Consider the following 26,269-nt stretch of genomic DNA (forward strand, 5'->3'; position numbering starts at 1 on the left):
TATATATATATATATATTCCACATTTTTTAATTATGCAAATATAAAACAAATGCCAAGTTAGGACATATATTTGTAATTTTCCCTCACATCATTTATAAAGTGAAAAACACTGATAATGTTAAAAAGGAAAATCTATAGGAAACTTTTAATGTACACATTTTGTCTTATTATCAAGTATATCCCTTAACCTGGTAGATTAGGGCCCTACTGATAATTTTACAGACACTGGAGGATCACCTCTCACAGAAGTTGTTCAGGATTGTTCTTCAGAGTATCCTAATAAAATATTGTTTAAATTGTACTGTATGCAGTGCAGGATAACATCTAGTTGGATCTTAACTGGGTTATTTGGCATTCATGCATATAAACAGAAGAAGAGTTGCCTTTTAAAATACTCTTAAGACGTGTCTTCTAAACCTACTACTGTAATTTTTTCACAATTCTAAAAAATGTTTTTTATAGTATAGCTAAAATGTGAGGCAAATTTTACACACAAAAAACCTTTTTCACAACAAAGTTTGTGGTGTTTCTTGGTGTCACTATTTGTTTTCCTGATCATGCAGTATAATGCCTAATATGGTTTACAGAATACAAATTAATAGTATACTGTATGGTTTATACAGATAACTATAATTCTTGAGTTCAAACAAGTAAGGTTCATTAATTTTTAATTTAATATGCATTTGTTGTGAAACCATTGATTAAAATGTAAGCATGGGATTATTAGGGTTAATATTATGCTTCTTATGACTACATAGTTATTCAGCATTTTCCTTATATTTATTAGATATGCCAGGTATTGAGCAAAAAAAATCTAAATATAAGCATTTTCTATTTATTTATTTTTTTATATAATTTTTAAATGTTTAGAAACATTTTAAAATGACATTTTTTAAATAGTCTATTTCCTCTTAAAACTTTAACGTCATTTTTAAATCATTTATTAAATATCACATGCTGTGACATACAGCCACACCTGTCAAGAGCTCATATTATTAGTTTCAAAGCATTATCCATATTCAAACTCTTTTTGTTCTGCCACTTGTAAAAAAACATTCATCAAAGGCTAAACCAAGTCTTTCATGGAGGCTCTTCAGTGCAGTTGGTACAATTCCGCCAATTCATCAAAGGCATAAGAAGAGGCTCTAATTGATTGAGAATATGGCAATTTGCAAGGCTTTTCTTCACTGCTCAGTGTAAAAATCAGCTTGTATAAACGGGAACGAAAATTTGTAAAATATTGTTCTATATACAGTATATATTAGTGGCAAAAGACTGAGCAGAGTAAAAAAATTATAAAACATGTGAAATGCACAGCTTGGGAACCTGATTTTTCATTAAATGTTTATATAAAAAAGATACATATAATTGAGCAGTGCTCTATAACAAATGTATGCATACTGCATGCATGTTTTTCTGTTGCAAAAGTGATTAGAATGTAAAAAAAACACAACAGAAATACAAGTAAGTAAGTTTTAATCACAATGGTGTAGGTATCAAATATCTCCAAAAATCACCGACAATCATGTATCGCAGTCTGAGAATGAGGCTTGGTTTGCACCTGGGCATTTTTCAATGCAAAACACAGAAGGCAATGCATTCTAATGGGGCTTGTTCACACCCACGCCCAAAAATGTGGAATGCATATAAAAGTGCATGCACAATTTTCTGGGAGGTTTCTGCATGATCTGATTGTGGTTGTATCCGCCAAAAAGCAAAAAAGTGTGTCTATTAAATTTTGCGAATTTGCTGAATTGGGAATGCTCAGGTGTGAATGGAGCCTGACCTCAATTCTTTCCACCAGCAACTACTTATCAGAGTGTTTACATATTTATCTTAGTTGTTTCAGTACTGAAGCCTACCTGCCTTAGACGTAATCTTCTTATTCTGTTGGCCATATTCTCGCCCTTAAGATTATCCTTTTTTAAAGATTCCTATCTGCTCAAACCATCTGTAAATGTTTCCCAGCCAATAGCTCAAGATCTGGATGCAATATATAACCTTGCAATCACCATAGACTTTCCTAAGTGACAATATTTTTTTACTAATATCATTACCCAAAAAATGCTAATTATTCTATATATGTTTCTCAGGTTATGAATATAGCTTAAAATCACTAACAACTGTTCAGCATGTGAGCAACTATGGCCTTTAGCCTGTAACTGACCTAATTTTTTTATTTACAGACATGTAGCTATTCAGTCACTGAGGGAGGAACAGCACCCCAAGGGAGAGAAGGTCTATTGCATTGCACAGTATTGTCAATCTGACGAGCCTGCTGACAGGATAAGAGAAAGTGGAGCAATAATCTAATAATCTTTTGTCCTGCACTCTGAGGAAGAGTGTGTCAGTGACCTAGCTGTCTCCTTTAAAGCTCCTTTTCTCAAACCAACCCCCCATACACATTCTTAACACCCCCAACTAATCTTGTATACGAAAGTCTTGTGTGAAATAGTTAAACATTTATTATAAGCCCATACTTGCCTGAATCCCTAGCCATGAGATGTGTGAGGTCTTGAATCTTCTATCTTATTCACTACAGAGAAGTGAAGTGTCCATATCACTGCCTGAGTGATATGGACACTTCCTATTGGCTGTCAAGTGGTGGGGTCTTCTCATGCTCCAGAAGACAGAATGACATGGTGGCATCACAAATGAGAGGCTAGTCAGCGCGGGTACAGAACAGTGCTGGATCACCCATTTCAACATCTGGAAGCAGCTCCAGCGAGGGACACGGATGGTGGATTCAGGTAAAGGGAAATCATTGTTAGAGGGTTTTTTAATTAGCAAAATGAAAAGATGGGGTGGGATTGATGGGAAAGGGGTTTGTAAATGCCTGAAAATGGGCTTTAACTGCAGGTAGAAAAAATGTCTGGATCAAAAGACTTGACCATAGGTTGACCAGAGTGACAAATACTTTTGAAGGCAAAACAGTTCACATTTAATGATTTCAACTGTGTATTCAGCTGCCTGACTGGACTTTAATACTTGAAACTGAGTGTCAGCTCATTAACCATGTCCAAAAAAGTTTTAAATTAAGCATATGGAAAGGCTACACAGACTTGGCTGACTTCTCAGTTAATAGAAAATGTTTAAATAGTTTTTTTTCTGAGTTACACATGGATTCTCTCATATATACTCAGCACTGGCAAAATAAATCCTCTTCAGTAAATGCAGGAAATAGAGAAATGGTTTCCATGAAGCTTAATAAATGTCTGATCTGCCATTAATTTAATCTATCGCTAAGAGCAAACAAAAAGCAATTTGTTATAAATGGGTTAAAACTCATTCTGGTGTCACAGTATAAATCAGCTTCCCTGTGTACTATAGCAGATGGAAATGCAGAATTTCTTATGCAGCCTGCAGGTGTTTTGAGCTGTGTCTCTGATCACAAAAAAATCAAGCAATTTGTGCTTTGTACTGTGAAATTAAGACCCACACCATTCCCACTGTAGATGATAGTGTTTAACACCTAGTATTTATAAATACTGAGAACACTCAATATTTTGCATGACTGGAAGACTTTCTAAACTAATATTATTTTCTTTCCAAAATAAAAGATTTTTAAAGCTATATCAAAGTTCACAGATTAAATTAAAACACAAAATTAAATGTTGCATATATAATCATTTACAGTCATATAAATATACACAGTATATGAATGTTTCAAAGTAAATATCTATTCTATCGCCATGAAATCAGATAGTTTTGTGAAATGCATGCCCATACAACATAGATATCTCTTTAGTTTCCATGAAAACATATAGTTCTGTGGATACATGTCGATACCAAGTGGTTATCTGTTCAATTTCTTTAAAAGCTTATTGATGCATGTACCCAAAACCTTTTCCTCAGGGTATTGTAGTGCTGCTTACAGGGAATATTACTTTGCCATGGACATTCAGAATCTGGTCCAAATTCATAGAATTATGTAGATAAATGTTTATGCCTGACTTTGAACTTGCAATTATTCTCTCAGGCTTAAGATTCAATGGACCCATTGAACAGTTGAGTTTTTTGCTGACAGTTGAGTTTTTTTTCTTTACCTAGTACAAACAAAACCACCCAATAATGGGGAAGCAAACCCTGTATGTAGTCTGTAAATGTTAAAACAATAATCTTATGCAGTCAATCATAGCAACCAATTAGAAATTAGCCTTCTAACTGACCAGTACTTAGAAATAGTTGCTATAGGTTTCCGAATGCTATTTGTTTGTGTTGGGTGAATGGTAGTGAAAATACTGGGCAGGATTTCACCAGGACGTTACTGAGAAATAAAGGTTCCCACCTAGGGCAAATGAACCGTAAGTTATTTATCAAAGTATTTGCAATTTTTATATGTGGTGTTGTAATTACAGAGTTATTGCAGCACCTGATATATCTTAAAACTTGTATTTACCTAAAACTGGGGGCAAGGATAAAACTCACTGTTTGGACAAGCGTCTGGCATTAAGCTCTACAGAGACCTCAAAAGATTAATTGACCCAATAAACTTTCTATTGTTTAGAAACTACTTACGGATCACCTTTTTGACCACCAGCCATTTTATCAACCCCATGGATATTCCCATCGCTCCTTGGGGGTCTATATTGCCTACTTTAAAAAACCCTGCTAAGAAAATCATCCCATGAACCTTAACAGGAATCTTTTGATGCTTGCAGACAAAATTCAATATAGTTGAAGCAATTATTTTACAATGTAAAGCAATTTAGATAATAGGTTTAAAACTTATGCGCTTTTATATGTTATAAAGCAGCAGCTGACACTTGTAGTACTTTTGTACACTTATGTACTTTTGTAACAAAGGATTCTATATAAACAGTGGAGCGCTAAAAATACAATAGTGAATCTATAAAATAGTTATACTACATATCATCTATTATTTAAAACAAATATAAATATGTTCAGTCGCACTTTGGTTGTATATCTTTCTCTGAGCTACTGCATCATGGAGATATGACGGTAGAAGGAAGAAAGCATATCCACGGATGCTGTCAAGAGGTTTTAAAGACAGGGCATGTTTTAACCTTTTAATTAACTACCTCCAGGCCAGCCGTTGTAAAAAAACCTCTCTATATCTGAGTGGGCATCTTTAGACGTCCGTTTAGCCACGACTACTTTAAACCCCCCCTCCCATTGTCACGCTGGTCCCTGGCTCCACTGTGCCCGGTGTGAGTCCGGGACCAGCATAATGCCTCTGTCACAGAGGATCAGAGGGAGGTCTGTAAGCAATCTCCCTCCGGTCCACTCTCCGCTGCCAGAATGCTAAAGTGATGTTTATTACATCACTTCCGCATTTTTGTGTCACTCTCCAGCTTCAGAGGCCGGAGAAAAGCTGATGAAGCAGATCTCTGCTTTGTCACCTTCTTTGGGGGGTCCTAGGTGACATTAGGGGTCTTGGAGACCCCTGATGTCTCCATAAAGAGGACCTGTCACATCTTTTGCTATCACATAGGGGGGTCTCTTAGCCCCCTATGTGATAGCAATAAAGTTAAGTGGAAAAAAATAGGAAAAAAAATTGTTTCCAAAAAAAGTTACACATAAAAAAGAATTAAAAAAACAAAAACTTTTTTAAAGCCCCCACCCATACATGCACGCATGCAAACATGGGTCGGGTGCGCATACCTGTGAAAACAACGATTGCGCCCATTATGCCGCACATGTTACATATCGCCGCGGACATCGCAGTGAGAGCAAAACAGAGCTCCTGGGATTTGTACATCTCTGTTCTAATGTATGATTTTTTAAATAAACATGTATAAAGGGATGCACCGATAGCATCGCTATATATTTATTGTATTATTGTATAAAGTTCATGCATTTATTTCTGTTTTTAACTAGAAATAAATGCATGAACTGTTGAACTGTTGAAGTGTTTTTAAGTGGGACTCTATAATATATCAATTGCACTAATTTTGTTTTGCATATTTTGCACTAATAATATTTTTTGCATAGTTTGCAATAGCACACTTTTGATATTGTGATAACATATTTTGGCACTGAACATATTTATATTTGTTTTAAATATTAGATGGTATTTAGGGTAACTATTTTATAGATACACTATTGTATTTTTAGCACTGCACTGTTTATATAGAATCAAATGTTCAGCAATTGTATAAACTTTCAAAATACCATACCATTCAAAAATGTGTTATTCACCCAAATTAGTATTTCTGCCTTTTATTGGGTTTTATTTTACATGCTTACCAGTAGGGATGCACCGATACCAAGTACCGTACTCGGTACAAGTACAAGTACAGATACTTTTCGAGCTCCAAGACTAGACTAGAGAAAAATCCAAAAATTGGGAGGCAGCTGTCGTTTGTAAGGAGCACACAGAGCTCCTGGGATTTGTACATCTCTGTTCTAATGTATGATTTTTTTAAATAAACATATATAAAGGGATGCACTTACAGATACAAGTACTGATACATTTTTGTTTATTGTCATGTGACAGTTTTTCTAAAACAATATCGACTAATATTTTCAGCACAGTGGTGGAGTGCCAGAGCCAATTCCCAGCTGCAACTGCTGCAACTCTGGTAGTTCTCATGAAAAAAAAGTATTGCACTGGTATCTGAACTGGTATTGGTGCATCCCTGCTAGTGCTTACCAGTATATTTTATACTATTCAATATAATACTCATCAGGAAAAGGTGTTTTTACTTTTATATAAAAGCACCTGTTCCTGATTTCCAAAGATAATATATCTAAGGTATTTATCCTATAAATGTAATACATACTTAGCTAATATAAAAGTTAGATCAATTACACCTTCTATCAGTGCTAAAGAAAAGAATGGATACAAATATTTTGAAATATAATTGAAATTATAAAGAAATGCTTGGTACTTAATTTTTTTAACTTCAAGAATCCCATACAAAATGATATATAGTTTTAACTCGATGTCTTTTTCAACCTGATTACCTATGTAATCATGTAACTATTAAATGTAATTAATTTAGTTATGTAATGGATCAAATTAATGTTTGGCATATTTCCAACATCAAACAGGGTTCTTAAACAATTAGGGAAAACATATAATTAGTCATTAGAGACAATACGCTATATCAGGGCTCAAAATTTCAAGTCCTGAGCTACTAGCCAGGCCTTAAGAGTCACTAGCCACCAGTTGCCTCACCTAACCCTTACCCTGCCCAGCCTTAATTCTGCCCCTAAACACACCCTCTTAAATATGATAATTGTTATCTTATGATAGTTGCCGCTTGTAAACGGCAGATTAGGGATTCTAAAAGCAGGAAAACGCAAGTTCCTGACACAGGAATCTCTAATCACACCTGAAATATACTGTAGGTGTGAATGGGGCCTAATATACACATACACTAAAGGTGCCCATACACCTGCCGATTATCGTACGATAGGTGTGGGTGATTCCACGATCATACGATAATTGGTGGGTTGGTGGCGTGGTCGGAAGACGAATGCCGCACAGGCCGGTGTTCGCAAGCGCACACTGCCCACTCAGCACTACAATCATCGGAAGCCCACCCCTCAGGGGGGAGGACTTGCGATGATCGCAAGTACGATCTGCCTGTCCAAGATGGGCAGATCGTACGAGATTTTAATGACCTCACAACCATCGCATAACGAAAGTCGTGCGATGGCTGTAAGGTGTATGGGCAGCTTAAAGCACAATAATACACTGCTCAACAATGTTACACCTCCCCCCGCCATGCACAAATATAATAATACAATTCCCCCCGCACACAAAAAAATAATACACCCCCTCCCCCCGTTATAAGCCCCCACACACACATAAAATAATATAATCACGTCTTTGCAGGGAGGAGGCTGTGAGCATGATCGATCCCTGGTTTATCTGTGAGTGATTAGTGTGGTCTGCAGCAGACCTCACTATCACCCCCAGATAACCAGGCATCGATCCTGCTCACAGACATTCTTTCTTTCGGCCGGAGCTCAGAACTGTCAGAGCTCCAGCCGAAGGAAGCCAGAGCTGACAGGAGCTGCTCTGCGGTCTGCTTCCGACACAGATGCAGACTGTGGAGCTTCTCCCGCAAGTCAGGTACACGGTCTGCGACCGCGTGCCTGGCATGTCAGCTGTCTGCGGGTCACATAGTACCGGCTCGCGGGCCGGAGTTGGGCCATGAGACGGTACTCGGAGACCCAAATGCGAGCAGGCGATTGGAAATTTTGAGCCCTGCGCTATATCATATCTATATCTTCTTCAATCTCAGTTAATGCACTTGTTGGTGCTATACAAAATACAAAATATTACTTTTACTAGCAAATGTGTGCCCATGAATTAATTAAAGAATGTACCATGTGGGTGGGGCAAAATAAAACCTCTGAATGTAATAGCATGGTAAGGTCCACTATTAAGGAAACACTAAGAGAGAACACCCTAAACAATGCTGCACATTTTTAAACATGTGACATTTTCAAAAGAACATGCCAAGAATTGACACTGGTATCTGAACTCGTATTTTGTGTACCTGAAGATAAGGAGATTGGATGCAGTATTCACCTAGGGAGATGTATCATAGGGGAGCAGACCTTGGGGCATACAACTGGAAAAATAAATAAGAGCACAGCTCACCAACTAAGACTGAAGATGGCAAAATGTTAGACTATCATATTTAGAGTGAAAATCAGAGTTGGCCTCAGACACTGACCAGAATTTGGTTATTGTAATCTATATCTTTAATGGGTGGGCACTCCTGTCATTGAAGACAACTGTTAAATGCTATGCATACAATAAGTGTGGGTGTGTGGGGGGATGCACTGATTTAATATTATTGCAAAATCATTGCCTCCTATTGCCTCTCTGACACCAGCTCTGGTAAAAATCCAAGATAGCTTTTTGTGTTAGCACATGTGCTTTTGGACAAAGCTTAGATTTAGGGTTTAAATTCTCCATCATTAAACAAGATATTACATTCTCTCTTTATTCTTTATATCAAAGGATTTATGCATCTGGATATACAAAGCACTGTGAGGACATTAATACTGAAAAATGTGAGGCAATGTGATTTACTAAAGGAAAATAGGCTGTGCATTTTGCAGGGGAATGTACTCTTGGCTTAGTGAACATGGTGACAATTTACTTTTAATTGAATATCCAATTAGGGGCAAGAAAAAAACCTGTATTTTGCTTGCACATGATTGAATGATATAAGTCAACAAAGCTTCACTAAGCTAAAGGGAAAATTACCTAGCAAAGTGAAAATTATCTTGGAAAGTGAACAGCCTATTTGCCTTTTGAAAATCAATCCCAGTGATTTATCCACTGTATTTAAATATTTTTATGTTGATGAAAATCTAATTACATAAAGAAAATAATTACGAATTTACACTCACTCCTGAATATAAAGCCCTACTACAGAAGGTGACAGGTTAGATTTTCTGATGTGTTTGCCTGACCGGACCTCGGTGGTAGGGAGGGGGAGCCTTTTTTCCCTATTTTTGCTTCTTCTTTGACTTATCTTTCTTCCCCTTTTTTTTTTTCTTCTCTTTCCTCTTTCTATATATTCAGCCCATATGCCTCTTTGCTCAGCTCCTCCTCTAGCATAATTAAAAGTCCGGTTCTGGGGTTTTGTTTTTCTCCTTATTTTTTTTTTTTGGGGTGTCCACGCACATTCTAAGTGGATAACTCCTTGTCTACGAAACCGCATAGAATATTGTGGTCACGCCTGAATGACCAGCTTATAATTTTTGTCTAAACTATTGTTACTGCGACCCCTGCAAAGGGGAGAGGAGCTTTTATTGGGTTGTTGGGGTTGTTTTTTTTTTCCTGTTCTCCTTATTTTCTAAATGCTTGCTTTATCTAAAGTTAGTGTCTGATTCTATTTGATCTTTGCTATTGTAAAACTTTTTCTCAAAATAAAGAATTTATTAAAAAAAAAGAAAATACTTACTATTTCACAGCATAGTTCATGCGACTACTGAAAATAAATACTTGTTTTACGTTGTCTTCTCTATAACATTTTATTAGTAATTTTTAGCTAAGTTTTCAGTGTAAGTAAAATATACATTATACCCTCTAAAACAAATGATCCCTTACAGATTTAAGTCAAATTAACAAAAAAACAACCTGCCAGTTTTTATGTCAGGCTAAGATATAGGAGAAAAACAATGGGGGAATTTATCAAAACTGGAGCAGATTTGCATGGCAACCATATCCACTTCTATCTTTCATTTTCAAATCTCCCCTGAGCAAACTGAAGAAAGATACTGATTGGTTGCAATGGGCAACTGCTCCAGATTCTGTCTGCTCCAGTCTTGATCATTTCCCTACCATGTTTTCAAGATGGTTTTTAGTTTTAGTGTTTTAAGTTTATAGTTAAAGAAAGCCTGTTGCCTACACAGTCGAAGTGTTATTTTGAAGCATATGCATATAGCATATGGAGAGCCAATTAGTTTCCTGTAATATAAGGGACAGGTACATACTGAACCTTCATTTAAAAAAAAAAAGAACATCCTATACTGATGAGTAACCTTAATACATTCAACCAATAATTTTCTCATTCTGCCCTAAATTAGATTTACACTGTGGCAAGTTACATTGTTAAATCTGGCACTATGGTAGGATCAACATTCTTTAAAATGTGCTGCAGCATCAGACCAAATAAAATGGATTCTAGTTGACCAATGGATAACCCACTTTGAACCAGAGGAAAAAATATGTGTATGCATATTTTTTAAGAACAAAGTATCCTAAGTAAGGCACGCAATGGAGGATACAGACATCATATACACTCGGAACTGCTGAATTTTAAAGACACTGACAGAGGAATCTGTCCTTTTTTAGAAAACCTCACCGAGTCTTTTTAATTATTTGAATCTTACTCTATCTCCACTTCAAATGTCTCAATTTTTTGTATTCCTCAAAACGTACCTCAAAGAACCCAACAATTATGATCAGTCACAAGCTAGCTGCACTCAAAGAAGAAATAACCTGTGCAGTTTATATTTGTAACTTTTCTCTTTTGTTACCTTGCAGTGCAATATCAAACAGAAATGTAGTGAAGCACACAAATAATTTGTTTAGTTTGTCCTTTCAGTTACTATTACTATATAGGTATGAAATCTATATGTATTTCAAGACTACCAGTAGTAACAAATAAACAATGAGTTTCCACAGCTCTTGTCCTTTTTTTTTATATTTGCTGCTTTGTGTGTTTCCTGCAAAGAATGCAATGTTCTAAAAGTTAACATTGCAAATATTTATACTATTGTAATTGAAAAGCTTTTTCTATAAACTGGGTTATGCACCTGTATTTCAGTTATGCTAGTCATGTGGAAATTATAGCAGCATTGTTGCACGGAGTGAAGCTGTTCACTATAAAATGGAATCTCATATGGAGATTCAATGTGACTAGCCTGTACAGAGATGTTTTGATTAACATCTACAGCCTCATTGCATGCTGTGTGACAGCAGGAAGAGTTATGAAATTGTTAGCATGAAGCCACATAAAAGACAAATGATAAAAAATGCGATTGCTTTTGGAGATTTTATTCCAGATCCTAGTTTTACTGTTTTTAAAGGCAAGGAAGCATTTATTAGCCAATTTCATTTTTATATGTGTGTCCTTACCAGGCACAATTTTATTTCCTGTTCTTTTAGAACATAGTTTTGTTATAGCAATACCTTTCATACACAGTACATTGGAGCAAGTTTAATCTGAATGGTACATTTAAAGTGATATAAAAGTCAAATGGTTTTTAAGCTATTTCAAATGCTGATAAAATCACTTGCAATGGATGCTGCTCCTTTATGTTTCAGGGCCCATTCACACCACATCCAGATCATCTCCAGACCAGGCCAGACCAGACCAGATTGTTTCCGGACCCAAAATGCATCCTAATGTATCCCTCTGCTATTTCTGGCCTCTGTTCACACCAGCGCAGTCTGTTCCAGACCCGAAAATACTGCATATCTCATTTTGTCTGGTCTGGGATGCACAATAGCCCGTACAGCTCCCGAACATGGCTGAGCCGCGCTGAAAGCCGAAGCTGGCCGGCCGACAGCCTGCTTCTGACAGCTGGGCGGAGCCAGCCGTGATCTTACGGCTGGCTCCGGCCACTTGCAGAGAGATCAGCGTCCCTGGTTACCTGCTAACCAGGGACACTGATCTCCAAACAGCAAACTCTCTCTGGTGCCCTGGGAGTCTCCTGCTCCTGGCCGCCAAGGAGAGAGACACTGCTGTTTCTTTTTTTTTCTTTATTCTGACACGAGCGATGTTAGACTAGAAAAAAAATGTTTTCCCATTGGAATGCATTGCTACATTTCTATTGGCTATTTCAATTTGCAATAGCCAATAGTAAACTTGCATTGTACCCGCCCTCTGCTGCAGTTCTCCATCAGGTCCATCAGCAGAGGGCGGGTACAATGCTAGTTTACTATTGGCTATCGCAAATTGAAATAGCCAATAGGAATGTAGCAATGCATTCCAATGGGAATTTTTTTTTTCTATTCTGACTTCGCTCCGTGTCAGAATACGGAAAAAAAAAGAAAAAGCAGTGTTTCTCTCCTGTGCGACCAGGAGCGGGAGACTCCCAGAGTGCCCGGGAGAGTTTTCTTTTTCGTTTTTTTTTATAGCAGCAGAGCCGCCGGACAAAAGGAAACTATTAGGCGGAGCTAGCTGCCACTGCTAGCTCCACACAATCGTTTTCTATTTACTTTTTTAAACTTTTTAAACTATTTTTCTGTTCTGCTCGGTCCCTCTGAGGAAATACTTTGCTGGGCAATGTATAGTTGATCTGGATTCATTATTAAAAACCCAGCCACAAAATGTCCTATGTTGCAGAAAAATGCTTTCATTTCTGTCACTGTTCCCATTTGAAAGATTTCACTTTCCTTTTGTCCCAAAAGCCCAAAAGAAAGTGAATGTATTGGTTTTTTTAGTTGGAACACAGAAATTAGAAATGATGACATCATGAGTTCTTAGACCACTGGGTATAAGCTGTGGGACCCATCTAGCAGCGAGGTGGGGTTGAGGATCTGGTGAGTATATTTTCTTTATTTTAAAAGACACAGGGACCCCCCAAATTAAAAAAAGGACATAGGAAGCTGGGTACTGCCCTGCCAACTTCTAATCTGGTTACCCTCTTCACCCACACATTCTAAACTTGGAGCTTCCTTAGCAGGACTGTACTTTAGAAATACTAATTGGGTGAAAGCCAGTCATAGGGGCTATGACTCATCAGTACTCATTGTACTTTTCTTTAGATCAATTTCATTGGGACTAGATGGATTTTGGATTATGGGATCCAGCTGTATACAAGGCATTGGCTTCTCTTCAGGTTGAGATTCAGCCCCTCCCCTCATGGTATTAAGCACTGCCCCAGTCAATGCAATGTCAAATGGGAGATACATAAATACTTTGTGCTGTGAGGGGCATGGCTTAACATTAACCTAGAGAGAATTTGGGATCTTGCACATAGACAGGGCATAGGATACAGGGTCATCCCCAAGCATAATGGAACATACTTGTAGAGAGGTACAAATATATTTAGGATCCAAAACATGCACACACTTTACCACAATACACTTTGGTAGAGTCCACAGGTTCACTTAAAATAATTTTATATTTAATGAAGTACTGCAGGAATTTTTTTAATTAACTCTTGCATTGGGGCTACCCCATACTGCAAACGTTAGGTGCTCGTTTGTGTCTAGATGCTCAAAAAAAGTTATACTAACCAAATCATCTGAGCCAGCTTGTTTTTAGACCAGTGTCTCAGGAGTCTCTCACCCTCTCTGCTGCAGCAGTCTAAGGATCCTGGTCTCATCACGCTCTATACACTGTGCATAGACTGTGTATAGACATGAGGACACCAAAGAGCAGTCCGTCTGTGCAGCAGAGGAGGAGACATGCTTCAGTGATCACAGAAGCAGGGAGCCGGTGAGTATAACTTTTGTTTAGCACCTAGACAAAAACAAGCACTTAACCCTTGTAGTGCGGGGGTAGTCCCACTGCAAGGGTTAATACATTCCCGGAATTCTTCTTTAAAGAAGACAGTAATGTGGGCTTGGGATGAATAATAATAGTATACATTTGTATTTGAATGAACATTGAATGAATATTACTGTTCAAAAATACTTCTGGGATTGCAGAAAATTGTATAAAGCAATTAGTACATGACGCCTAGCACATTTGCTAACAAGCATAGTTATCATTGCCCCAGCAGTTAACTTTTAAGCTTCTTTGTCTGTTACTGCCTGTTGTTTTGAAGATATTTCCTTTCATGTCAGGAAAGCTTTCTATAAAATAATTTCTATGCTCTAGGAATACAGTTTTAATCAATAGTTCAGTAAAGCTTAGTACATTAATTCGTTTTTAAGGAAACATATACATCTAGCGAATTATCTCCAAGTCATACCCCTGGGATTCTGTAGTGGATTGGACTCCTTTGTTTTTTACTACACTGTTTGAAAATCTATAAATAACATTCCTCTTTCTACTCAAGAAATCAGATTAATTTAATTATTTTAGGCCTGGGGCTCCAGCATAGCACAAAAAATCAAAGCAGTCTCCTAATATGCATTGTGATATCTCCTTCTCAATTTTAAGACGTTTATAGTTACTACTGCATTCAATATATCTATCTGAGTTTCAGAAAAGAAATTCATATCGCATTCCAAAAGAGCTCAATTCACATCCACCCACCCGAGCTCCTCCTCTATCTCCTTTCACCCACAATTGATCATAGACTTTATGATTAAGCCCTTTTGTGGGTAAATGGCATTACATTGAGGAGCTCAGGTGTGTGTATGTGACCTTAATCTTTAATAGATTTGTACACAAAATTATTTTGGAGTGCAGTGTGTATTTATTTTTTATATGATGTATTGGCTGGTGAGGACAGACTTGCATAATAGTACCCAAGGTAAAAAGATATATATTTAGGTAGAGACTTGGAGTAGAGCATCTAGTTTTTTTTAACTCATATCTATCTGGGTGATGCCTGCATGCTGACTTTATTTTATGCTACTTATTTTAAGTGCTCAGCTATACATAATAACAAAGAAAAACTATGATATAAGGCATGCATGTTGACTGAGCATAATGCAATAGGAGTTATTAAGAAAAATCTGTACTGAGAGAACTACTGAAACTAACATTATATTAGACCCCCAACCATCTTGAATCCCATAGTATTCAAGATGCTTGAATCCCATGAGACTTGAAAAAAAATCTGAGGTCTTCTGGGTCAAATATGTCCGAGTGCCAAGTGCTGAAACACTAATTCCAGCACCCAGCACCGGATCTTCTGTATGCAGGTACTGTTAAGTGGATTGATTCTTTTGGCACCCATCAGGAGCAGTAGAGTGAGGCAGCAGTGTGGAACTGCTTCTGACCACCAATAATAGTGGGGATTCAGCCACTAACCACAAATGCTTTATATATATACATATGTATACAGGTGAAACTCGAATAATTAGAATATCGTGCAAAAGTAATTGCAGTAAGTGCTGCAAAAGGGGCCCAAACCAAGTACTGAGTACATATGCATGCTTGTACTTTTCAGAGGTCCGATATTGTTCTATGTACAATCCTTGTTTTATTGATTGCATGTAATATTCTAATTTTCTGAGATTGTGGATTTGGGGTTCTTGGGGTTTTCATGAGCTGTAAGCCATAATCATCACAATTATGACAAATCACGGCTTGAATCATCTTGCTTTGCATGTAATGAGTCTATCTCATATATTAGTTTCACCTTTTAAGTTGCATATATATATATTTTTCCTCACACCAGGGCAGTTTTTCTCACAGTATACCGATAACAGAACCCTTTCCCCTCACACTGGCATTGATACTGGTACTTTTTCCTCCCACTGGCACTGGGGCACTGGTCCTCTGATGCTGGGATATTTTACCTGACACTGATGCATTTTTCCTCCCACTAAAACATGGCATTTTTCTTCTCATAGACCCTGACACCATTTTTCCTTAAACTGACCAATGAAGCTGGGATATTTTTACCTCCCATGGAATTTGGGGCATTTATTCCTCAAACTGATAATGACACATGGGCATTTATTCCCCCATTGACTAATGACACTGGGCATTTTTCCTACCACTTATATTAGGCCATTTTTTCTCACACTGACACTGATACTGGAGCATTTTTTTCTGCCTCTAACTACTGACATTGGATAATTTTTCTTCACATGGACACTGACACTGGACCAATTTTTCCTCCAACTGACAGTAAAGTATTTTTCCTTCATACTGACCAAAAATACCAAGTTATTTTTTCTATGCCACTGAAACAGGAGCATTTTATAACTGGAACATTTTATTCCTAGTAACACCAGGGCATTTTTCCTTACACTGATGATTGGGAATTTTTCCTCCCATGGACCCCTGACATTGGGGCATTTTTTACCTTCCACTGAATACTGACACCAGGGCATTTTTCCTTCTATGGCAATTTTTCCTACAACAGACCTTTGTTGACAAATGTACTTTTATTTTCATTTCTTACTGATGCCAGGGCATTTTCAATACTCCCACTTTGATCATTTTTATGCTCCAACTAAACAGCAACATAAGGAGCACTAAGTCACATATTCTAAATCACTGGACTTTATAAGCTTCACATTTTCTATCCTCCATCAGATGCCACTTATGTTGTCAGAAAGGAAGTTTTTCTAAATTTATATGCTAATATCACATGGATTTCACATGAAGTAACAGTTCTATTAGACACCAGCATTTATGGTATCAAAACCTGCAGATGGTAGACACAAGTGAAACATGAGCCACTCAACACAAGACAAGAGGTCAGTGTCTTGGACCTAGTGCCAGGACCTAGTGGTGCGGCGTTTTTATGTTCTGCTCCATTGAAGCGTAGGTTTCATTCTAGGTTACCATTGCTTAGAGAATCCAGTTATTTATGACTCTACTTTGTCCCCGACTGCCTTTACCCGCTACTTCACTGTCCAGGACATTGCCAATAATTTCAAAAACAATATAGATGCTATTTGTGATGAGATTCCACTGTCCAGTTATTTTCCCCAGTTAATATATCATCTCCACCATCTTTGGACCATGTCATTACATTGCAAACCATTCTCTAACACCCACCTCACCACTTGCCTGCTGGATCCTGTTCTCTCATCACTACTCTAATCACCCTCTAGATCCATCCTACACTCTCTTACTCACATATTCAATCTTTCAGTCTCTACTGCCATCTTTTCCTCCCCTTTAAAACATGCACTGGTCTCACCATACCAAAAAAACCCTCACTGGACTCCATTAACCTGAACAATCTAATACCAACCTCCTTGCTCCTATTTACCTCCAAACTCCTAGAATGCCTAGCCTACAACTGCCTCAGCTGTCACCTCTCTTTTAACAACCTTCTCAACCCCTTACAGTCTGGATTGTGCCCACAACATTCCACTGAAACTGCTCTCCTAAAACTCACCAATGATTTACTGACTGTTAAAACAATGGCTGCTACTCTGTACTCTTACTTTTAGACCTTTCTGCAGCCTTTGACACAGTTGACCATTTACTTCTCCCCAAAATACTCCACTTCTTGGCCACCAAGCTCCTTTTTACCTACAGCTCACCCCTTCAGTGTCCTTGTGCATCACTAGTTTACTAACTGACAGTATAGATGTGACACCACTTCTTAGAACTCAATCTTTTAAAAAAATTAGCTCATAATATTTCCTCCCCCCATGCCCCCAACTTTTTGATTGAGCCCAATAACACCACTATTCTCCCATTCCCCCATGCCTGGGAGCTAGGTGTAATCCTAGACTCTGACCTCTTAGCTCCCCTGTCAGGAACCGGATCTGAACCCAGGCCCTCTGCTGTAGCTGGCAGTGATACTACCTGCTGAGCCATCTTTGAACCTTGGATAGCTCCTTGCCTGATCTCCTGTGTAATCCTCAGTTAAACCGAGTTTCTGCTGAACCCTGAACTCCTTGCTCCTCCCTTGTACTTTCTATTTAAGCCATGCTATTGCACTTCCTGTTTGCCAGAGTATTGTGCTCCTGCCAATATCTTGCTTCCTTGCTCCTCCTGTGATACAATCCACTTATACTGCTACCTGTGTACCGACCTTTGGCTGCTGATTCACTGACTACTCTCATCGTCTTCCACTTCATGCCTGATACCTTTGGCTACTGACCCTGTGTACCAAACTCAGCCTGTTTGACTATGACTTTGCCTGCTGTTTCAGCTACTGGACTTCGAGCCTGATCCAGATCATGGCATCCCCATCCAATCACTGTCTAGATCTTGCCACCTTCACCTCCATTACATCTCCAATATATGCCCCTTCCTATCCAATGACACCACAGAGCTACTAATCCACTCACATGTTATCACTCATCTCAACTATTGCAACTCCCTCATTGGCCTAACTCTATACAGGATATCCCCCTTTAGGGCCTGTTCACACGACGTCCGTTTTCTGAGCTGACCTGATCCGTACGCTCCTGCACTAAAAATGCATCCCAATGTATCCCTATGTGTTTTATGGGCTACAGTTCTCACGTGCACAGTCCGTTCAGGTTACGACAGAAAAATACTGCATGTCACATTTTGTACGGTCAGGAAATGGTCCAGAAATGCAAAACGCATTTTCACTGACTTCCAGTTGCCCAAAGAATACAATTTAAAATATTAACAATTACTTACAAAGTGATCCACAACCTCCCCCAGCTACATCTGTAACCTCATCTTAAAATATCACCCAACCCATCCTCTATGCTTCTCCCAAGACATCCTGCTCTCTTGATCCTTTGTAAAAACCTGTCATCCTTGTCTCCAGGACTTCTCCTGAGTCTCTCCCATCTTCTGGAACTCCATAACCACAATCTCTGTGACTATTTCCTTCTCTGTCTGCCTTTAGGTGATCACTAAAAACTCATAAGGGAAGCCTATCTCGCCTCCATCTGACAACTGAACTTTTTACTTTCTACCACCTTTTTTTATCATGTTCCCCTCCCTTTTATATTGTAAGTGCTGCATAAAGCTTCATAATCATCTTGTCTTGAAATGTATTGTAGCTGTACTGTGTCTTCCTTTATATTGTGAAGTGCTGCATAAACTGTTGGCACTATACAAATCCTGTATAATAATTATCTTAACTGATTTTCTTAATGCATTGCAATTTGATAGAGTTAAATAGAATTATTTCACATTATCCAAAAAAAGAAACCATAAACATTTTTGTATTTCCCTGTTGTAATAGTGAAAAATTATGTAAGCCTTAAGGTATGCCACTAGTGTCTTTCCAGCATGGTAGCAGTGTGTTAAAATGATTTGCTGCCAAGTCTTTATGAACTAAAAGGAAACTAGATAAATAGGCATTTATGTCCAAATCTCTCCGTTGCCTGTCTAATAACCTTCCACACTGAAAACTTTCTAAATGTTTCAGACTAAAAATAAATATTCTCATAAGACATAAAACTCCATATTTTGCTGTTTACATTTTGCAAAAAAATGTCTGTAAGTCTAAAATGTCTGTAAAACAACTTGGAAGTTTTTACTGCCATATGTCCAGATATATAATATGTGTGCTGCAGGCTTTTACTGACTTTGTTGACTCATGCTACCAGGCATCTTGGCCAGCTAAACTATAGCAATTTCCTGTTTGTTCAGGAACATTCACATTTCTGTGCAGCTCGTAATTCACAACATACAAGAAAATTGTGTCTTCATTTTTTGTTTACTTTTATTTATTGTTAATAAAATATGTATTCTGTTTGTCAGTTGCATTGGAAATTGGTAATGAGTAGTCTCATGAATGTTGATTTTGGAAGATGGAATTTGCCTACAATTTTTTACATGATGAACATTAGGAAAATGTATTCACTAAATGTAAAATACAAATTATGTAATACGCATACATATATTAGGGTGCTAAAAAAGTTATATTTACCTGAACCTTGGAGCCAGCTTGTTCTTAGACTGGTTCTTCCAGCCTCTCTCCCCCTCCCCTGTAGTAGTCTAAGGTCCCATAAATCATCACATTCTATACACAGTGTATAGACTTGAGGATACTGAGGAACATTCCAATGCTGCAGTGAGTGTAGGAGGAGACAGGCTTCAGATACCAGAGAAGGAGGGAGCTGACCCAGCACTTCGGATGAGTATAACTCTTTTTCTTTATCTCTCGCCTGTGGTCTAAGGGTTATTGTGGTTGACACTTTTTAAAATCTTCAACGCATCCTATAAAAACATAAATTAACAGGAGCCAAAAGTTATAAGATGGAAAAGCAATACATGACTGTAAGATATTTTATGAGTAATAAGTGTATTTTTTTCTTATGTGAAATGTTTTTCTTTTGGTTAACTAAATGGCATAATTTATTTCAAAGTCTTCTACAGTAATTCCCCTTTTGTAATGTTATGTTGGCAGCACATAAACATTTAAGCTTACACCATCATATAGCACAAGGTACCGTGCTGTATTAGTACAACATAATTATTGCCAATTTAATATTTTTCAGATTGTATTTAAATGCGAGATAAAAAGGTATTAGTGTATTCATTACACTAAACTATGCTCTTCATATACTAATACAGGTAGAATAACTTTTGACAAGTAGTGCAAAGCCAAACATCTGGCTCCTGCAGCATTATGTTACTTTTCTTATGTACGTGTGTATGATAAACTATTTTCATCTTTTCCAATAATAAATTAGAAATATAAAAAATTGCATGAAAACTGCATTGTAAATAAACTACCATTATTTTTATTAACTCTCAAGGAGAATAAAATGTCAGATAACAGTTTTTTACAGTACTGAAGCAAAGAAAAAGCTCCACACTTTCTTCTATGCATCAATATCCATTTCCTGCTCTGTTGTGGCTGTTTGTAGATAGTTGCACTGCCACTAAAGATGTGAAGTTCATACATAACTATTTTGGGTTTGGATTCATTAACCAGGCCCAACTAAAACATAATGACCATAAAGTCATAATGAATTTCTATAAGCTTAATTGCATATAAAAAAATGTTAAATGCCACATGCAGTGATTTCAGATAAGAATGTGGAATCATTCAAGAAGCTCTTGGACGATTTTCTTAGAGACCATAACATACAGCGGTACAGGTACTCCTAAGAGCAAGATCACACATGGACTTATACACACGCACACACCAGCAGAACCATAAATGCATACACACAATAGGTTGGACTTGATGGACTTGTGTCTTTATTCAACCTCAAATACTATGTAACTATGTAATATAATCTACAATCTTTACTTGTCACTGCAAGGAATGCAGAATAAAAATTATGGTGTATATTCATTCTTTTAGGTTCTCCATATAGGGATAAAATAACCATAGCCATTCTTCAGCTACAAGAGGAAGGAATTCTCCATATGATGAAGGAAAAATGGTGGAGGGGCAATGGGTGCCCTGAAGAGGAAAGTAAAGAAGCCAGTGCCCTAGGAGTACAGAATATTGGAGGCATTTTTATTGTTTTGGCTGCTGGACTGGTCCTTTCAGTATTCGTTGCAGTGGGAGAGTTCCTTTACAAGTCAAAAAAAAATGCTCAGCTAGAAAAGGTAAGTTGGCATTCAAGAAGACCATCCAAAAGTAATAGCTAGTAGTAGCTAGTCTCATTTAACTGGACTCCTTCTACAATGTTGAACATTAATATAGTTGCTAACATTTGGAAATAATTAGGACAAACGCATGAAAGGTTTGAAAACAAAATGTGGTATGCAAAGCACATTGTCCACCAGACTCCTGCGAGCATGGCAAAAAAGTGGGTATTACCAATAAAGTGAACGGCATATCATGGTATGGCTTGTAGTGTGGCAGCTTTCCACTTTGCTTTTCTGAACAAAATGGGGCCTGAGGGTACACTGAAGAGACAGTGAAAAGAAAATTAAACCCAATTGTGGTGTCAATGAGACTAAAAAAAAACAGATTTTTTGGCATCTGTAGGATAAAATACGTGCTAACCATTGATGTCAGTGGGAAAATATAAGTCCTATTATTGGTGTCAGTGGGAAAAAGTAAATCCCATATTGTGGTGTCAATAGGATAAAATAGGCCCCATCTTTGTGTTAATTGGATAAAATAAGCCATGGATTGTTGGTGTCAGGGGGATAAAAAACAAAGCCCTGTATTCTTATATATACTTACCCGTTGCCATCCTCACTATCCTTCATCTCTTTATCCCATCTCCCACTTTAGAGCTTTTCCCCACAATTGTTACTGCATTCAGTGCTTTCACATACATTTCCTTCACCTCCCCCATTGCTTTTCTTGACAAAATAGACCCCCTTCCTCCACACACACACACACACCACTATTTGCAATTGCAGGAGATGGGAAACTGTGAGCAGCCCAGAGGACATGCAGGGGAAGGGAGAAGGGGTGCCACACACCATCATATACATAAGAGTGCACACAAGATAGTCACAAGGCCCTGGGCACAAGACAAGCAGACTGCCAAGCTCCTGGATTCTTCAGGACAGCCCAAGGGGCATGAAGACTGCAGGACACAGCCCAGAGTTTTGAGACTGTTCCACATGATCAGGGACAAATGGAAAATATGCATTACAGAACAAGTCCAGTGGAATGTGACTAACTACTGCTAGCTATACCATGATCTGGATAATTAAGAACCTTTACAGACATCCAAAGCTAATGTTTTAATTTGGGTTAGGCTATATGTAAGGAGCTTTGTGTGCAAAACTATATTTAAAAGCAAAATCCTCTGTGTTTTAGGTAAATGTTGGATGCTTCTTATTATTCTGAGAAACGCCAGTGGGTAATTTTGTCCCTCTACTGTAGAGCTTTATGTCCTCTCTGTATCATAAGGAGTTTCAGTCTCTCTGGTGCACAGTTTCTCTATTTTATCAAGGATCTGTGCATTTATTGTATACAGTATTTTTCCTGCACTAGCAGGTAAAACATGGTATTCAGGTCTAACTGGATATAATTCCAGGGTCAATATGGGATTTACTAAGATGCTATAAAAAGGCAGATTGCTTAGTGGTACTATATGCAAGCGTCAGAAGCAGAAGCCCTAGTTTAACATACAGTATATTGGAAAATATGATGTACTGGCTCTCACTCCTGGATTCAGACCATTCCATGTGTGTTATAGCATGTGTGGTAACATACAAGCACAGGTGTAAATGGGCCCATACAGTTTGCCCTTAGAAATCAACTAGACTGCAGCACATACATGTGATCCAGTCACAGAGGAAATAATGAGATTTCTACTTATTTTGCTGCATGAAAAGAGAAAAGTGTAAATAAGCCCTAACTCATGATAATTCAAATAGACACACACATCGGTTATGATCAATTCACAGACTCTGTTTGCAAGAAGGAAAAAAATTAGTATATATTTACTAGATTAAGGTTGGTACAGAAAGGGTGTAGACTGTAAAAGTCATAGTGCGGATAGTTATTAAAGCATGCCTTGCATGAAAAATGGAATCCAGTATAATTTACATTGATCCCTTAGTTATATAAAGTCAGTGAAATGTATAAAAACATTACATGTTTTGTGTTCTGGAATGAAGGACCTGATCTTATTCATAATCAGTGTGAAACTGATTGCATCTTGAAAACAAAATCTTGATTTTAAGACATTTCTGAGTTCTTGGCATTGTGAAAGTTAAATGTATGGTGTCAACAATCTCCCTCTTCCAGCTATCTGAGCTCCCTGTATGCCTGTGCATGTATGATGTTTTGGGAGACTTCAGAGGCTTTGGCAAAAGAAGGTATTAGGAAGAAATCTATTAATACATTGTCTTATACATTGTCTTAGGCAACAAAAATAGTATATAATTATATTAAGCTGAATAGTAGATACAAATTGTATTTCATGCGATGATAATAATAAAAAAAACTTACAAGTTAAGATTTGCTTATACTTCAGGTCAGAGGTACTGTATGTTTTGTTCGAGACCATATAATATAATTTTCATTAATACCTAACATACCTACAAAATGTAAACTTAATTCTTAGTCTATTCCTGAAAACAAACCCTGTAACTTTAACTAAAAAAAGTGAAGGATAGAAGGCAGTGGGCAAACTCCTAAACTGCCAGTATGTGTCAGAGCTTTGCTTAATCAGAATAGCCCTGCACTTGGGCGGAGTGGGAAAATTAAAAGCTGAATTAACCTTAAGCACCTAAACTTACTCTAAAATGTTACCTAACACATAACCCCCTAAACTTTAGTCTTAACCAAACAAGAAAACAGCCAACCGACACTTACCTTGTCAGGCAGCAAATCTCTAGGTGCTAATAGCTCCTTCTCCCACACCAAGATCTACAGTGTCAAGATCACAATGTGTGAAGCCACAACTTTGCCAAATTCCTTTCTTTATTAAGTTGTAACCTGTTTGATTGTCTTTAATTGTTAATTTATTGCCCAATTTTCAATAGTCGATATACCAGTATAAAATTATGTATCTAAAATAAAGTAGTTTTAAATATTGCCTCAGTGTAGAATAACACATCTGGCTTTAGTTCATATGGTAGCACAACTGAGATGCAATTAATCACAGATATTTGTTAATGCATTGCTTTTCCTATAGGCTGCCTCATTTATTCTGGTCATGGACAGCTCAGTGGGCACAATCTGTGGTCACAGAGTGATCAAAATCACATATATAGCTTTTTCCTTACTCATCTTTTCTACTGAACTATTTTTTTATTTAGCTCTTAACCACTTTAATCCCCAGGCTTCTTTTCTCATCATATCCACTTGAGTCCCACAGTGCTTTTTTAATTTTTTATTTTGGTGATGACCCTGTTTAGCATGTAATATCGTTGCAGTTTTCTAGACTAACCTCATGTCTATTGAATCATTTTTTTTCAGGGCAGATAGGGCATTCATTTGGTAGCAAATTTGAATACATGTGTTTTTATAATAATAAATAGTATTAAAAAAATTAGAAAATTACAAATGCATTTTCCTGTAATGTTTACCAATGTACTAACTACTCTCTGCATGTAATCACTATGCAAAAGTGTTTACATTTGTTTCTACAGCACACTCCTATGGAGTGAGGTGTAGAAGCCTTGGGCTTAGTACATGATCTCAGGTGTCACATGCAGACAGCGGTTCCAGTGTACATGCCAGAAGGTGTTCACAGGACCCACTTTGCCCAGCTTCTATTTTCAAAAATTGCATTGGGATGAATATAGTAGCTGCTATCCCAGTGCCATTTAAAGTCAGTGCCTGGTACTCAATTGGTTAAAAATGTACAGCTATAATAGTTAGAAGATTTCTTTTAACAGCCTAGTTTAATTAAAGGCATAAGAAAACAAGAAAAAAATAATGCATCTCTACACTTGTGGAAAAAATATTTAGCAAATTTTATCAGCTCAGCTATTTGCACTGCTTTTCTTAAACCACAAACTCTTGCATTGCTTTCCTGTATTTTTGTATGCATTGTAGTTGGTTGGAAAGGAATGTAGCATTAACATTGTTTCAAATATTAATACTGAAAAATATGCATGTTGAGCAGTTATAGAGTTAAATACTTCCATTTGCTATTTTTTGCATACAATGTAATTCATCTTTGGTAATGTATAAAAATGGGATAAATGTAATGTTATTTAGAAGAGATCTAAGCAATTATTTAAATCTACCCCATTTTTAAATTTTTAAGTATTCCCAAAAAATCCTACATTTTTAAATTCAACTGAGTCTACTATTTCAATTGGATGCACTATTAGAATTCTTAGAGGGTTATTTACTATTGAGCTGAAGCATGTAGCCATAGCTTCGGCTGATTCTTCAGCTTGTTTCGGTTGCCAAAGCCCTTCGGTACAGTCGAACCGAAGGGCTGCTGTACGGTCTATTCACAATAGTCATACAGCAGCCGGAGGCATCCGAGCAGCTCAGCTTAGCTGAACGCATCTGCGTTCGACTTGGCTGAGCCATAATGACTGCAGAAGCGGGTATTTTGTCGCGTGCAGTCAGGTCAGTGGGCGTCAGGTTTTTTTTATTATGTTTTATTTTTTTATTTCATCGAGGCGTCATCGTCATGGACAATGCTGCACGTCATGATTGACCTTAGGATTACGTCAGTGCATCCATTTAAAAAAAAATTAACTGCCTCTGGGCCGGCCGTAGTAAAAAAACGGCCGGCCAGGAGCTCTCTAGATCTGAGCGGGCGTCTTTTGACGTCCGCTCAGACACGCCCCCTCAGCCGGGAAATGGCCAAAATTTAAAAACAGGCAGCGATGCCTGTTAACATACAAGCGATCCGCCGGCTGTAGAGCTGGCGGATCGCTTGTATGTTGCAATGATCGGTGC

General features: G+C 37.6%; 1 protein-coding gene across 1 annotated transcript in view; it reads left to right on the forward strand.

Moving 5' to 3' along the window:
- The window catches only part of LOC108792938 (glutamate receptor ionotropic, kainate 2), a 542,451-nt gene that overhangs the window by 500,533 nt on the left and 15,649 nt on the right, over positions 1-26,269 (forward strand). The window contains exon 16 of the mRNA XM_018563830.1: positions 21,287-21,537. Within this exon, the coding sequence (XP_018419332.1) occupies positions 21,287-21,537 (251 nt within the window). The remainder of the gene's footprint in view (positions 1-21,286; positions 21,538-26,269) is intronic.

This window comes from Nanorana parkeri, unplaced genomic scaffold (assembly GCF_000935625.1).
Source record: "Nanorana parkeri isolate BGI_ZX_2015 unplaced genomic scaffold, ASM93562v1 scaffold703, whole genome shotgun sequence".
Taxonomy (NCBI): Eukaryota; Metazoa; Chordata; class Amphibia; order Anura; family Dicroglossidae; genus Nanorana; species Nanorana parkeri.